Here is a 16,506-nt window from a genome sequence, read left to right as displayed (position 1 = left end):
TGTTTGTGTATTTGTTAATGATATGTGACTAAGGCAGGAGCTTTTATCCAAACATGACCTTAGGGTTGCTAGTGACGTGCTGTACTGTTTGAACTAAAGGCTAGCGGGTCATCTACAATGCTTCAAGTCCCCCTTTGGTGAAAATCAAGCTTTTAATGTTGTTTATATGTCTATGTGGTGTTTTTAATATGCTTTATGACAAACCATGTGTAAATTCATAAGTCGACAGCATTGCTGAGAATTTTCCCCTTAAAACTGCAGTGAACCAAAGACAGTCTCAAAAACACGCTTTGAAATCGCTGGTGTTTCTGACGTCACAAACTACCTTGTAACCAATCAGATCAACGTGTGATCGTCAACGAGTGGATCTCTGAGCTGAGTGAGTGAGTGGAGGCGGGGCTCATTTGCATATTCACAGAACCACGCATACTAAATGATGCAAGGGTGTTGAGTTACATCAAATATATTTTAAGGCATTGTTACGACCCTCCTATGACTCATACCCGTCTAGGGCTTTTAGGAGGGGAACACATATAACCATCTCAGACACGTCACGCTATAACACTGATTGAGGTGAGAAAACACGAGACCACTGAATAAAGTGAATAAGTTTTAATAAATATGATAATGAATAAAGATATAACAGAACCAACCACAAAGGAAAAAGGGGAAACTGAATTGTGCCAAAGTAATGAAAGTAACAAACATAATGGTTATCTAACACATTAAACAACTAATACTAGGATACAAAAAAAACCCAAAAAGAAAAGTCTTCAACGTCCAAGACGTCATAACTAAAACTACACTAACTAAAAAACATAAATACAGCGGGTGGCACAATTCCCTAACTAGTGTTTTTAATACAGACCGATTTCCCTACGTGTGCACCATGTACGTCACGTGACAAACTTACTCATCCCCTTCTTCTCTGTAGACCGCCACGCTCACAAATGAGAAGGTTTTGGACGCAGCCAAAACAAAGATCAATGAGCATACATGGGAACAACGTAAAAGGTTCTCTCAAAACAAGACAAGATTCTCTCAAAACACGACAAGACAAGGTTCTCTCAAAACACGACAAGACAAGGTTCTCTCAAAACACGACAAGACAAGGTTCTCTCAAAACACGACAAGACAAGGTTCTCTTCCAGCCTGCAGCAGCATGGTCTTTAAGTATCCACTTCACCGGGTGTCACTCATCACGCTAATTGCCGATCCCGCCTTCCAAGGCGCGGCAACTCATTGTCTTAACTGACAAGCACGATAGCCAATCAGCAACATCCTAAGAAAAGTGAAAGTGAGAGAAACAGATAGAGCGGAAAAACAATCCCCCCCCCTCCACACACACACAAACGTTCCTTACGGACGTAACACCCCCACATTTAAGATTTTAAACCCGACGTTTAAATAAAACAATAACACCAAAACTTCATCATACCCACACTTTTAAGATTCAGGCTCTAGAAAGAGTATCTGCGAGGATATTTTCAGATCCCTTCTTATGGTGAATCTCCAGCTGAAAATTCTGTATGAACAAAGCCCAACGCATTAATCGTTGGTTTGCATTATACATGCGAGACAAAAATACAAGGGGTTGGTGATCCGTAAACACAAGAATAGGCAAATTAGAAGAACCCAAATAAACTTCGAAGAATTGTAACGCTAGTAACAATGCCAAGGTTTCCTTCTCGATGGTAGAATAGTTTGCTTGATACTTGTTAAATTTACGCGAAAAAAAACACACTGGATGGTCCACTCCATCCTGCGTTTCCTGAATCAGAACTGCACCAGCGCCTACTGCGCTCGCATCAACCTCTAACTTGAATGCCCGCTCAAATTGAGGAGCGATCAAAACAGGGTTTGTACACATTAATGCTTTCGCATTTTCAAAGGCTACCTGACATTCATCTGTCCACACAAAAATTTTCTTAGGGCTGAGGAGATCCGTAAGCGGGGTTACCACGGTAGCGAAATTCTTGCAGAAACTTCGGTAATACCAAATCATACCCAGAAAACGCCTCAACTCTCGCCTTGTAACTGGCACCGGGAAAACGGTAATAGCCGCCACTTTCTCTTCCACTGGCTTTACTTGTCCATTTCCCACATGTTTTCCCAAATAAGTCACAGTTGCTTGACCAAACACGCATTTCGCGAGGTTAACAGTTAACGACGCACGTTCCAACCGTTCAAACACAGTACGTAACAAAGTCAAATGTTCATTCCAGTCATTGGAAAAGATCACTAAATCGTCCAGATATGCTCTACAATTCGGAACGCCAGCAAGAACAGTTTGTATCAACCGCTGGAACGTAGCAGGTGCGTTTCGTAACCCGAACGCCATAACTTGGTACTGTAGGAAAGAATCCGGAGTTACAAAAGCAGAAATGTCAGACGCGCGTGCTGTTAATGGCACTTGCCAGTACCCCTTCAATAGGTCAAGTTTACTAACGACTTTTGCTGAACCAACACTATCAACGCAATCCTCCATTCTCGGTAATGGATAGCAATCAGGTACGGTGACAGCGTTAACCTTTCGGTAGTCCGTACAAAAACGGAAAGAACCATCAGGTTTCTTTACCAACAGACATGGCGAACTCCATGGACTATGACTATGACGAGCTAAATTATTTTCTAACAAATAGTCAGTTTCAACCTTCATTGCATATCTCTTAATTTCGTTAACACGATATGGATGTTGCTTTATCGGTTTGGCATCTTTAACTTCAATGTCATGTTCCAGAACACCAGTCTGAGAGGGAACATCAGAAAATAAAGCAGGGAATGACATGATAAGTGCCATCACATCACCTCTTTTCTCATTGGGTACAGAAGACAGATTAGAAGACAGATTAGACAGTATAGCAGAGTTTTCCAACTTACTACACTGTTGCGGAGTATTTCTCAACATCAATCCATCCTCATCAGCATTCGCATCACCCTCTACAACAGACAAAACTGGTGACGTTACTAGCACTACATTGTCAGTGTCCTGTTTCACAGACTCACACTCGTCACGTTCGTGATAGGCTTTAAGCATGTTAATGTGGCAAACACGCGTTTTACGCCGTCTGTCAGGAGTGCAAATTACATAATCCGTATCACTAAGTTTCTTAACAACATTATACGGACCCGAAAATTTAGCAGACAAAGCTGACCCTGGTATCGGTAATAATACTACCACTTTATCATTAGGCAGAAAAGACCGTGCCACAGCATGTCTATCAAATCGATCCTTCATCTCTGATTGCGCGTTTGTCAAAAACTTGCGCGCAAGGTCGCAAGCACCATGTAACTTCGCTCGGAATCGATTAACATAATCAAGAACGTTCGTTCGTTTCTCTGTTTTATCCTCTAACATCTGGTCTTTTAGAACTTTTAATGGTCCTCGAAGTGTATGTCCAAAAACCATCTCGGCTGGACTAAATCCAAGTGATTCTTGCACACTTTCTCGCGCCGCAAATAACACTAACGGAATACCTTCATCCCAATCTTTACTTGTGTCCATACAAAATTTTCGGAGCATGGCTTTCAAAGTCTGATGAAATCTTTCAATTGCACCTTGACTCTCTGGATGGTATGCACTAGATATACGATGTTCGATAGACAAAGACTTCAATGTTTGCGTAAAAACTCGTGACAAAAAGTTAGTCCCTTGATCTGTTTGGACAACTTTCGGAAGTCCAAACGTAGAAAAGAACTTGATCAACGCTTTCAGAACAACAGGAGCCGTAATCTTCCGTAACGGAATAGCTTCAGGAAATCTGGTCGCTCTACACATAATTGTACAGAGATATTGGTTACCTGCCTTCGTTTTCGGTAGCGGTCCGACACAGTCAATCAGTACCTCCTCAAACGCTTCTCCGATAACTGGAATTGGAGACAGTGGAGCAGGCGAGATAACCTGATTCGGCTTTCCTGCAATTTGACACGTATGACATGTACGACAAAACTTAGCCACATCTCGTTTCAGTCCAGGCCAAAAAAAATGCTGCAGAATGCGATGGTAAGTTTTAGTTACCCCTAAATGTCCAGAGAACAAATGTTCATGTGCTAAACTCAAAACATGAGAACGATATCTGAGTGGAACTACCACTTGATATACCACGTTCCAATCTAGATCCTCCTCAACATTAGCACACCACTTTCGCATAAGCAAACCATTGTCTCTGAAATATGCAGTATTTCTTTTCTTAGCGGCCTCACAACTTATCACAGCTGATAAACATTTCTTCAAAGAAGAATCATCATTTTGCGCCATCACAATCTGAGAACGAGTAACTGGTAAATTTAACGAAACAAAGCCTTCTAACACATTCTCTGAATTCTTCACCTTAAGAACCTTTTCAGAAATTTTATTTGTCTCTAAAACTCTCTCACCCTCTGCCCACACATCTCCGATCAGTGAATCAGCCAAGTCAACTTCACCCACCGTTTTAGCTGACTGAGCACGAGTCATGGCACAGGAAGAAAACACTTCAGGGTGCTGACTGACAACATCACCTAACAAACAAACCTGTGGAACATCAGTCACTTCTAGAACTGGCAAAACTTTGCCTCCAGCTAAATCATTTCCCAGTATGAGAGTTATTCCTTTAACAGGAAGTAATTTCCGAATTCCAACTCGTACAACACCTGAAAGTAGAGAACATCGTAAGTGTACATTATGCAAAGGCACAGACACTACTTGCATTTCTATTCCACGAATCAACACACTTGAGCCACAATATGATTCTTCAGAGAACGGTAATACATCAGACAGCATAATAGATTGCATGGCACCAGTATCTCGGAGAATAGAGATTTCTCTCCGATCCTCTTCCTTTCCAGACAACGAAACAAATCCTGGCATAACGAAAGGTTCATAATTTGCATCAAAGCCCTCAGTACAACACGATAGTTCTGACGGTGGTACAGTCTTTACGAACGCAACACTTTTCGGGTCCCTAGATTGCTGTTTACGCATCAGCACCGGGCAATCAGCAATCAAATGTCCGGGTTTATGGCAATAAAAGCAATCCCTTAGCTCTTTCGAATTCGGCACACCAGATTTTTCCCGAACACCCTGAGTTCGAGATGGACAACCGGTCCCGCTCTTTTCACTACGTGTCACGAAAAATGCACCCTTATGAGTGAGCATAAACTCGTCTGCTAAAACAGCAGCTGGCGCTAACGCATTAACCTTCTGTTCGTTCAAATAGACGACCACACGTTCGGATAAACATCCCTTAAACTCCTCAAGCAGAATTAATTCCCTTAAGGAATTGAAATCATCAACCTTAGTTGCACTGCACCATTTATCAAAGAGAAGAGCCTTCTCTCTTGAAAATTCAACAAAGGTTTGAGACAAGCTCTTCTTATGGCCTCTAAATTTCTGCCTATAGGCTTCTGGGACTAATTCGTAAGCACGTAAAATTGCTAATTTTACAGCGTCATAGTTTAAACTGTCCTCTAAGGAAAGAGTAGAGAACACCTCTAACGCTTTACCCGTTAAACGACATTGCAATAAAAAAGACCAGCAATCCTTTGGCCAACGAAAAGACATAGCAATGCGCTCAAAAGCACTAAAATAGGAATCAATCTCAGCTTCACGAAAAAGTGGCACTAGTATAATATTTTTACTAACATCGAATGAGTTGGTTGCTACGGACGAAACAGACGTTGGGGCAACAGTGGGAGAAGACACTACAAAAGGAGTACGTTCAACAGTGGCAGCGGGACTAACACGAGGGAGATCTGGTAGCGCTGCGGAGCCTCCCACAATTCGCATTGCGTCCAGCTCCAGCTGTCGCATCTTTACCTGTTTCTCCGCCTCGATCTCGAATTTACGAACTTGTAATCGCAAATCAATTTCCGCCTGCCGAGCCTGTATTTTCTCCTGTGATTCAAACTGCAAACGAGCCAAACGGACTTTAAGTCTCGTTTCGCTCTTTGAGCCAATAGACAAAGGGGAGAATGGTTCAAACGGAGGTAAACTCACCCTAGCATCAGCCTCAACCTCCGCCGTAGGCGTTAGCTCCTCCTCCTCGCTCACCTTTTCACTCCCCTCAAACGCATCCATCTCCACACTGATCCCAACTGATTGTTTCTCCTGCAATATCAGCACATTCAACTCCACCAAACGGTTAAGTATCACAGACTTAATCTCTCTCTTAAGTGACTGCTTATTTACTGAGATCTGAAAATGACTTGCTATCCTCAACAAATCATCCTTCCTACAACCATCTAATTCCTCTTGCGAAGGACTATCAAGAAACCTTTCTAAAATGAACATCCTAGCGACAATAGAACCGCACGCACAAATCCTCAACACACACAGTGATACAGACGACAGTGTCATGAACTGGTTATCTGTTTAATTCAGTTGTATCCCGGACGAGCCCCCATTATGTTACGACCCTCCTATGACTCATACCCGTCTAGGGCTTTTAGGAGGGGAACACATATAACCACTCATACCACTGAATAAAGTGAATAAGTTTTAATAAATATGATAATGAATAAAGATATAACAGAACCAACCACAAAGGAAAAAGGGGAAACTGAATTGTGCCAAAGTAATGAAAGTAACAAACATAATGGTTATCTAACACATTAAACAACTAATACTAGGATACAAAAAAAACCCAAAAAGAAAAGTCTTCAACGTCCAAGACGTCATAACTAAAACTACACTAACTAAAAAACATAAATACAGCGGGTGGCACAATTCCCTAACTAGTGTTTTTAATACAGACCGATTTCCCTACGTGTGCACCATGTACGTCACGTGACAAACTTACTCATCCCCTTCTTCTCTGTAGACCGCCACGCTCACAAATGAGAAGGTTTTGGACGCAGCCAAAACAAAGATCAATGAGCATACATGTGAACAACGTAAAAGGTTCTCTCAAAACAAGACAAGATTCTCTCAAAACACGACAAGACAAGGTTCTCTCAAAACACGACAAGACAAGGTTCTCTCAAAACACGACAAGACAAGGTTCTCTCAAAACACGACAAGACAAGGTTCTCTTCCAGCCTGCAGCAGCATGGTCTTTAAGTATCCACTTCACCGGGTGTCACTCATCACGCTAATTGCCGATCCCGCCTTCCAAGGCGCGGCAACTCATTGTCTTAACTGACAAGCACGATAGCCAATCAGCAACATCCTAAGAAAAGTGAAAGTGAGAGAAACAGATAGAGCGGAAAAACAATCCCCCCCCCTCCACACACACACAAACGTTCCTTACGGACGTAACAGGCATGAAGAAACTTTTTTCGAGGAAAAATCGTTTAAATATGTAATTTTTGTAATCAAAGATGAGTTTTAAGGGATAAAATTATTGATTACAGGGAGACTCTAATATTTCCAAAATTACTCAACAATAAAAACTGTCATAATTTACTCACCTCATTCTAAAGTATCATGAAAGTAGTCTGTATGACTTGGGCGATGAATACCAAGTTGGCAATAAAACCTGAGAGTTGTGCTGGAGAGACTTATATGGACCATCTTTACAGTGCTTTACTGTACTGTTGTCCTTCTTGGAGACCAGTCACACAGTCACCAATCACTGGTACCTTAATTTTATGGGAAAAAGACTGGGGCAGAAACCTTAAAAGGACAACTTTGTACCTTATCTAAAACAATTTTAGCTTTTCCCATTTCGACCACTTCCAGAGGTAGTCAAAAAAGCATTTAACCGGATTGCTTTCGTAGTGAAAACGCTCATGTGGTCGAATGTGTTCAAACAAAAACAAAACACATTCTAGGTCTACTGACCTAATGCGTGAACATTATGGGAAGCGCTCTAGCCAAACAGGATTTAAACTGTGTCGGCTGAAGACCCAAGATTGGTTTTGAAGATAGAAAAACGTACCAAGCACAATGTTTCTCACCATGATTTCTGATCTTGCAGCTATCAGAGCTGCTCTCTCTATGTTTCTCTGTTTTCTCCAGTTGCGTTCATATGTAAATTGCATGAGCTTATTTGGTTCATTGGATCGAAAGATCTGAAAAAGTCCATATTTTCCCGCTTATAGACCCTCCTCTTGAAGAAATCATTTCAAAAGTGGACAAAAGGGACGGATTAAAACTCCTTTTATAAACGGGAATGTGTGTCCCTCGTCTACTTGTGATCTGATCAACCAAAATGCGTCTTAATACCAGGTTTAAACAGGGCCTTTAAGACAGGAAATTTCTACACAAGTACTGATTATTGCTAAAGGTGTCTTGTGGTATTTCATAGCTGGTCTGTTTAACCGTACTGAGAGATTTGTTTGTTCTCCTTGGTAGATGATGAAGAAGTATCCCTAAATGCAATGCCAGTCTTTGATGTGGTACCTGACCAGGAGGCTGAGCTGGAGCCCAACGTGGATCAACCAGGAGCTGCTGATCTGCCTATGGAAGATGCATTGAGTTTGGGACCTGACATCCAGGAGCCGCCTGCCGAAAGTCCTCTCGAAGTAGACACCCAAGATCCTGTGCTGCTTACTTCAATAGCTGATCCCCAACCGGAAGCTGAAGGATCAGCCGATGAGCTTGTAACAGCTCAAGGTGAGACACTATTGAGTGATGCCACTCAAGGAGAAACTGAGGAGCAAGACCCTGGAAAAATAGAGTCCAAGGAAACTGTGGCTGAGACTCCTTTGGAGGAACTGGAGAACCATGATGCTGAAGACACATGTGGAGATGAAATGGGATCAACTGGAGAGCATGTAGAAATTGAGAGAAGCTCAGAGCATGTTAACATGAGGGTGGAAGGAGATGGGAATGAGGAAGAACCCTGTTCCCCAAGGATGCGAGGTGCCTTGAAGCGAAAAAGCCGACCCTGTTCACTTCCAGTGTCCGAATTAGAGACAGTCATCGCCTCAGCCTGTGAAGAACCCGAGACGCCACGCTCTCACTACATCCGCATTCATCATTTGCTGCACAGCTTGCCGTCAGCTCAATGCCACCATGACAGCCAAGATGAAGACGAAGTTCTTGATCCAGAATCAGAGGAAATCACTGTCAAACCCCAAGAGGACAAAGAGGAGGATGAAGATGAGGTGTCTGAAGCTCAGTCTCCATCAATCGTGGTTGAGTGTCCTAGACCGTGTTGCAGGCGTACCTTACCACGTAGCCTATCCATCGAGCGCTTGTCCGAACTCAACCAACTCCTGGAGGGGGAAAGACCCTCACCCCGCACCCTTCGGCCGGACAGCGAAGACGGGGAAGTGTGTGTAAGCAGAAGGGATCCTCGAGTGAGTGAGTGCGAACTGTGTGACAACTCCTGCTACAGCACTTCCTGTTACAGCACTTCCTGTTACAGCACTTCATGTTACAGTAACTCGGGTTACGAGGGTCGTAGCCACCTGTGCAGCCACACACGTCTCTCTTCGGTCGACAGCACACGCCTGTCGGAGAGCACCGTCTTCTCCTCGCAGGAGGAAGAAGAGGAAGAGAACAGTGCATTTGAATCCGTCTCGGACTCGATGCAGAGTCCAGAGATCAGGGAGCCAGGAGACGGGTCGGTTCAGTGGAGGGAGTCGTCCTCAGAGGACAGTCCCCAGAGAGAAGGGGCGGTGGAGGTGTCGCCAGGAGCTGGGCCTAGTGTCACCTCATCAGGTGAGGAGCCTTGTCCAAATTATGCATTGATGAAAGGGCTTGCTAAACTCTTGAATGTCCCTGCTGAAAAGTCACCAGCACAAGGTATGTTTTGCATGCTGGGTCCAGCATGGGATGTTAGTTGCTGGTTTGCTCCTCCCCGGCATGGGAAGTGGGAGTACTGGTGGACCAGCTCAGTTATGCTTGAAAGCAGCTTGACTAAGCTGGACCAGCATTTTACCAGCTCTAATCATCATAAACCAGACTGGTCCATCATGGAATTAGTGTTAATTTATGCTGGATTTTTCTGCAGGGTTGTGCAGGAATTCTTGATATTTCTTAATCAAAAGCCGCGTTTCCACTGTCGGGCAAAAAAACGTGCCTGCTAGTGCATGCCAGGGCCAGTCGCGTTTGAACTATCACTTTCAGGGCTTGATCGGGCTTCGTCAGGGCTTGCTTGAGGCCAATGGCCAGGGTTTTTCGGCCAGCTGAATACCTTGGTCCAAAGCGGGCCAACTTGGGCTTGAGGAGTGGTTACGAACAAAGCTGGAGTTTATCTGAGACTGGAGACGCCAGCGCCGCGTATGATTTCATATACCACCTAATCAGCATTAAAGACTTTTAAAATCATTTTAGCTCAAAACTCCCTTTTAAACCGCAGCGTTTTAACCTTTTAAAGTCTCGACTCTTTATACCGGACTGTCTGATATACATATTTAGCTCTGCATGTGTCATAAAATAAAGCAATTCCGGTTTTACGGGACCTTACTCTGTTTATCTGACTGAAAATATTACAGGCTACGTGTGTCCTCTTTCTTTTGTGAAATAACGGTAAATACCACTTTATCGCGGTGTGACTAATGTGCAATCTTTACACAAATTAATTAATTATGATCAATGTATCACTTTTTATTGTAAACCTGTGGTAAAACATAGATGCTTGGATTTTAAATCTTTAAGTAAACAATAAAAATGCCAACAAATGGTCGCTTGTATCATGTTCGTTTTGGGATATCGCTAGTTTTCAGGGCTTTCTTTCTGATTAGTTTTCTGATAAAACTAAAATTTGTTGGTGAAATGATGGGTTTGTGTGACGTTGATCCGGGGAGGCGTGTTTTAGAGGAGCTTCTGACCCAACAGTGGAAACACGGCTAAAGAAGATCAAATCATCAGTATTTGGTTCATTTTATCTCATATTACCATCCTGTTAATCTTAATGAGCATTTTTTGCTGCGTTCAAAATCGAATGCTTACCGACTTTAAAGCATGCGAAAAACAGAGTAGTATTTCCGAATGCATAGTATTCGAAAAACAGTAGGCGCCCGGACGAGCTACACTACTTCCAGTGAGATTCTGAAGTGTGCATATGATGGACACTTTACTATCCCATGAGGCCACGGGAGAGAACTTATGAATGGCAGTTGCATGTTTAGTTGAACAACACTATAATTCTAGATCGCGAAAATAGAATTGCTTTTTTGGAAGGTTGGTCTAATATTGTGCTAAAATGTCTTATTGACTGTTCGATCAACGACACAAGTGATGTTGAAAAATGCACCTGATATTGTTTCTAGATCAGTCGTCAGCAGTGCATTGTGGGATGCATTATCTGTGCTGCGAGTACAGAAATACGAGGAGAATCATACTGAAGACTCATTATGAGATTACATAACACTGAACAGATATAGCTCTATGGTTATGTTTTTGGAATGGTTTCCCTTATACTAGAAGTCTTTATAGCAAAATAACATCATCAGTGAAATAATTGCCACGTATAATTGCTTGTGCTGCTCGGTCTGTGAAACAGCTTGACCAGTGATGAGTTTGGCAGCCAATTACTGCTGAAACCCATTCACACTCGCATGAATATGAGAACCGATAATGGTTCCCTAATTAATATTTCACCTCCACTGACCCCATTTAATGGACGGACACCAGAAAAGCTACCATCCTCATGTTTGTGTTCAGTTTATTATAGAGTATATATGGTGAATTCAGGTAAATTGTGCCACTTTGTGACAATTTTGGTCCTGAATTCAACCTATATATTATTCATGGCAGTGGTTCTCAACTTGCAACTTGCAAAGATTTTACATTTGACCAGAAGTGTAATCACAGAGCACTAAAATTGTATATTATGCAAAAAAAAAAAAAAAAAAAAAAAAAACTATATTTTTGGTATTTAATTTTAATTTTAAATAAAAGTATTTGATTGTACTCTTTACTTTATTGTTTTTTTATGTTACATTGACAGGGAAATTCTCACCCAACCAGTTGAGAACCGCTGATTTATGGCATATGCAGATTGTCATAAGTCATGGGCCTGTGTTTTGATTGTGTTTGTAGGCAGTTGTCATTTGCAGATCAGTCATCATGCGTTCACTCATCTTCCTGATCCCCATCATTACACAAGTGTTGATCAACCATTACCACCAAGTAAGCTTTCCTGAGTCATTCCTTTCCCTCGCTTAGTCCATTAACCTGTGTGTGTGTGTGTGTGTGTGTGTGTGTGTGTGTGTGTGTGTGTGTGTGTGTGTGTGTGTGTGTGTGTGTGTGTGTGTGTGTGTGTGTGTGTGTGTGTGTGTGTGTGTGTGTGTGTGATCTGACACAAGATTCACTCTCTATCCCATCACACAATGTTTCTGAATGCTCAGTCCCATCATCATTGACATTGACAATTCTCACTTTCTCCTGAAACTTCCAGAAGTGTGGGATATACAGGATATTACTTATTACTTACCAACTAACAGGAAAACAACTATTTTAAGAGGTCAATTGTACAAAAATAAATCTGATTTCAGGGGGATATAAGCATGAAGGTTGATCCATAAACACATTCGTCACGGATCATATGAACGAGTACGAATGAGATTGTACAAATTCATCGACAAAACATAAAATATATTGTGTTAGATATCTGATAACAAATACTCAATCAAGCACCATCATAGTTTATTTGTTACAGAAAAAAGGTAAAAGCAGGTTTTTGAATAACACTGGCAGAGAAACCTCAATAAATGAGTTAGTATTTGAGTAAATTCCTTAAAACATGCTTGAATATGTGCTTGCGTAGGAAAACAAGCAGGGCAAGATTGATCAATGGAAAGAAAAGACACATTTTGGTGTCAAAATTGTGAAACGAACTCGAGAGGGATTTCCAGAGAACTCAAAGCACAATTGACCAAAGTGAGCTCGTCTCTCCAGAGATCAGTGATGGCCGGATCCGATCTCTCCTGTTGCCATGGTGACAGCAGCAAAGAGGCGGAGTTCGTAGTTAAAGCTGTCATTCAAAGCAAGTTGGTAAAGATGCTTTAACTTTCAAAGCGTGAACGTTTAAGCATCATTAAAGCATGATTCGCAAATCCTAGTCAAGATTTAAAATACTATTGTTTATATATATATATACAGGTCCTTCTCAAAAAATTAGCATATTGTGATAAAGTTCATTATTTTCCATAATGTAATGATAAAAATTAAACTTTCATATATTTTAGATTCATTGCACACCAATTGAGATATTTCAGGTCTTTTATTGTTTTAATACTGATGATTTTGGCATACAGCTCATGAAAACCCAAAATTCCTGTCTCAAAAAATTAGCATATCATGAAAAGGGTCTCTAAACGAGCAATTAACCTAATCATCTGAATCAACTAATTAACTCTAAACACCTGCAAAAGATTCCTGAGGCTTTTAAAAACTCCCAGCCTGTTTTATTACTCAAAACCGCAATCATGGGTAAGACTGCCGACCTGACTGCTGTCCAGAAGGCCATCATTGACACCCTCAAGCAAGAGGGTAAGACACAGAAAGAAATTTCTGAACAAATAGGCTGTTCCCAGAGTGCTGTATCAAGGCACCTCAGTGGGAAGTCTGTGGGAAGGAAAAAGTGTGGCAAAAAACGCTGCACAACGAGAAGAGGTGACCGGACCCTGAGGAAGATTGTGGAGAAGAACCGATTCCAGACCTTGGGGGACCTGCGGAAGCAGTGGACTGAGTCTGGAGTAGAAACATCCAGAGCCACCGTGCACAGGCGTGTGCAGGAAATGGGCTACAGGTGCTGCATTCCCCAGGTCAAGCCACTTTTGAACCAGAAACAGCGGCAGAAGCGCCTGACCTGGGCTACAGAGAAGCAGCACTGGACTGTTGCTCAGTTTTGCATGTCATTCGGAAATCAAGGTGCCAGAGTCAGGAGGAAGACTGGGGAGAAGGAAATGCCAAAATGCCTGAAGTCCAGTGTCAAGTACCCACAGTCAGTGATGGTCTGGGGTGCCATGTCAGCTTCTGGTGTTGGTCCACTGTGTTTTATCAAGGGCAGGGTCAATGCAGCTAGCTATCAGGAGATTTTGGAGCACTTCATGCTTCCATCTGCTGAAAAGCTTTATGGAGATGAAGATTTCATTTTTCAGCACGACCTGGCGCCTGCTCACAGTGCAAAAACCACTGGTAAATGGTTTACTGACCATGGTATTACTGTGCTCAATTGGCCTGCCAACTCTCCTGACCTGAACCCCATAGAGAATCTGTGGGATATTTTGAAGAGAAAGTTGAGAGACGCAAGACCCAACACTCTGGATGAGCTTAAGGCCGCTATCGAAGCATCCTGGGCCTCCATAACACCTCAGCAGTGCCACAGGCTGATTGGCTCCATGCCACACCGCATTGAAGCAGTCATTTCTGCAATAGGATTCCCGACAAAGTATTGAGTGCATAACTGAACATAATTATTTGAAGGTTGACTTTTTTTTTGTATTAAAAACACTTCTTTTATTGGTCGGATGAAATATGCAAATTCTTTGAGACAGGAATTTTGGGTTTTCATGAGCTGTATGCCAAAATCATCAGTATTAAAACAATAAAAGACCTGAAATATTTCAGTTGGTGTGCAATGAATCTAAAATATATGAAAGTTTAATTTTTATCATTACATTATGGAAAATAATGAACTTTATCACAATATGCTAATTTTTTGAGAAGGACCTGTATATATATATATATATATATATAAAATACTGTAAGAGTTTTTGAAAAATGTCAGTCCAATATCTCAAGTAGGTAATGAAAGTAGGAAGACCTAGAAGTAGGTAAATTAGGGGATTGTTTGGGATCTGTAGCATTAACTGACATCCGTTGAACGATTTTTATGTGCAAGTCAAGTTATTAATGTGTTTTAGGGAAACGTGTGTGTGTGTGTGTGTGAGTGTGTGTTTGTTTTTCTTATTTGTGAGGACACAAATGTGTATAATGACATGGATATTACACTGGTATTACAACTTCAACGTGTTTTATGAGGACATTTCCTGAGTCCTCATATTTCAAATGGCTTTAAAAACATACTAAGCAGTGTTTTATTAAAAATGTAAAAATGCAGACTGTCTCCTGTGTGTGTGTGTGTGTGTGTGTGTGTGTGTGTGTGTGTGTGTGTGTGTGTGTGTGTGTGTGTGTGTGTGTGTGTGTGTGTGTGTGTGTGTGTGTGTGTGTGTGTGTGTGTGCGCGTGTGTGTGTTCAGAAACATGCATGCGTGACTCCCGCTTGAGTAACTCCAGTTCTTCTGTTCAGTTCATGAATGTGAAGTTAGATGTCCAGGTCACACAAGATGCAGAAATTGGAATGACTAGAATGAAATGTATAAAATATATCAAAAACACTATACCGTGGTACACTACTGTTAAAAAGTTTGGTATCGGTAAGATTTTGTAAGTTTTTTTTATTATTATTATTATGTTAAGTGTCTTTTGCTCAAAAAAGCTGCATTTTTATGATCAAAAATGCAGTAAAAACAGTGAAATATTATTCCAATTTAAAACAGCTGTTTTCTATGTGTTTTCACATAGAAATAACATTGATTATTAATATCAATGTCCTGAAATATTCCTTATATTGTGTGTATTATAACATTCATACTGACAAGATTAAACGTTATGAAAAACTAAACTTTTTTAAAATTCGTTGAATTTCACTCCAGTTTTTCATCCTGTTTGCTAACATCAATTCAAGTTAATTACAATGATTTCTGCATAGAACACTGAATATATAGAATATTATATGCATGTGCACAAACTTAAAATTCTCTCTACTCAATCTGATTGTATGTGTTTATATGTTTCAGTTACACTTTATTTCAATAGTCCACTTTACACATTCTACTAACTATAAGTAACTTTGCAACTACATGTCAACTAACTGTCATTAGAGTATTAGTAGACTGTTAGGTTATGGTTAGGTGTTTGGGTTAGTTGAATAAGTTGGCATGTACTTGTTAAGTCTCTTACAAGAAGCAGCATCAGAATAAAGTGTTATCAGATATTAAGCAGACAGTCTACTAATACTCTAATGACAGTTAGTTGACATGTAGTCACTTATAGTAAGGAAAATATGTAAAGTGGACTATTGAAATAAAGGGTTACCTATGTTTCTTATACGTAAGCTTATATATTTCTCTCTAACTGGCGCAGACTGGGAAGCGCGGATAGACAGTCACGGCCGTGTTTTCTACGTGGATCATGTGAACCGCAGCACCACATGGCAGAAGCCGATCCATGCGGCCAAACGCTCCGGCATCCCGAGATCCGGATCCACACACCAGATGGAGCAGCTCAACCGCAGGTCTGACTACACCTGTCATGTACAATATGGATTTAGTACTCCATAATTGCAGACTTATGGTCTTACAATCAAGGCAAGGATATTTATATTGCACATTTGATCACTATGGTCATTGAAAGTGCTTTACACAGAGAATTAAAATGTTAAAAGGAATTAAATGGAATTAAAACAATCACAAAATAAAAGTAAGGAAAATTAAAACAGATATAAAAGGAATTAAAAGAGATATAAAGATGATACATTTATAAAAGGAATTTAAAAAGTAAAAGATAGCTTCTCATCTGACAAAACACCTGTGTATCATATTTTTCACAACTCCCAGTTTGAATAAA

At 41.1% G+C, this 16,506-nt stretch overlaps 1 protein-coding gene across 1 annotated transcript in view; it reads left to right on the top strand.

Annotated features, from left to right (window-relative positions):
• The window catches only part of hecw1a (HECT, C2 and WW domain containing E3 ubiquitin protein ligase 1a), a 115,906-nt gene that overhangs the window by 50,149 nt on the left and 49,251 nt on the right, over window positions 1-16,506 (top strand). The window contains exons 9-11 of the mRNA XM_077224972.1: window positions 8,276-9,589; window positions 11,915-12,004; window positions 16,024-16,174. Of these exons, the coding sequence (XP_077081087.1) occupies window positions 8,276-9,589; window positions 11,915-12,004; window positions 16,024-16,174 (1,555 nt within the window). The remainder of the gene's footprint in view (window positions 1-8,275; window positions 9,590-11,914; window positions 12,005-16,023; window positions 16,175-16,506) is intronic.

Source organism: Siphateles boraxobius, unplaced genomic scaffold (genome assembly GCF_051911475.1).
Source record: "Siphateles boraxobius isolate OS27281-9 unplaced genomic scaffold, OSU_SipBor_1 97, whole genome shotgun sequence".
Taxonomy (NCBI): domain Eukaryota; kingdom Metazoa; phylum Chordata; class Actinopteri; order Cypriniformes; family Leuciscidae; genus Siphateles; species Siphateles boraxobius.
The sequence above is the reverse complement of the archived record's forward strand: the minus strand, read 5'-3'. Positions and strand labels throughout refer to the sequence as shown.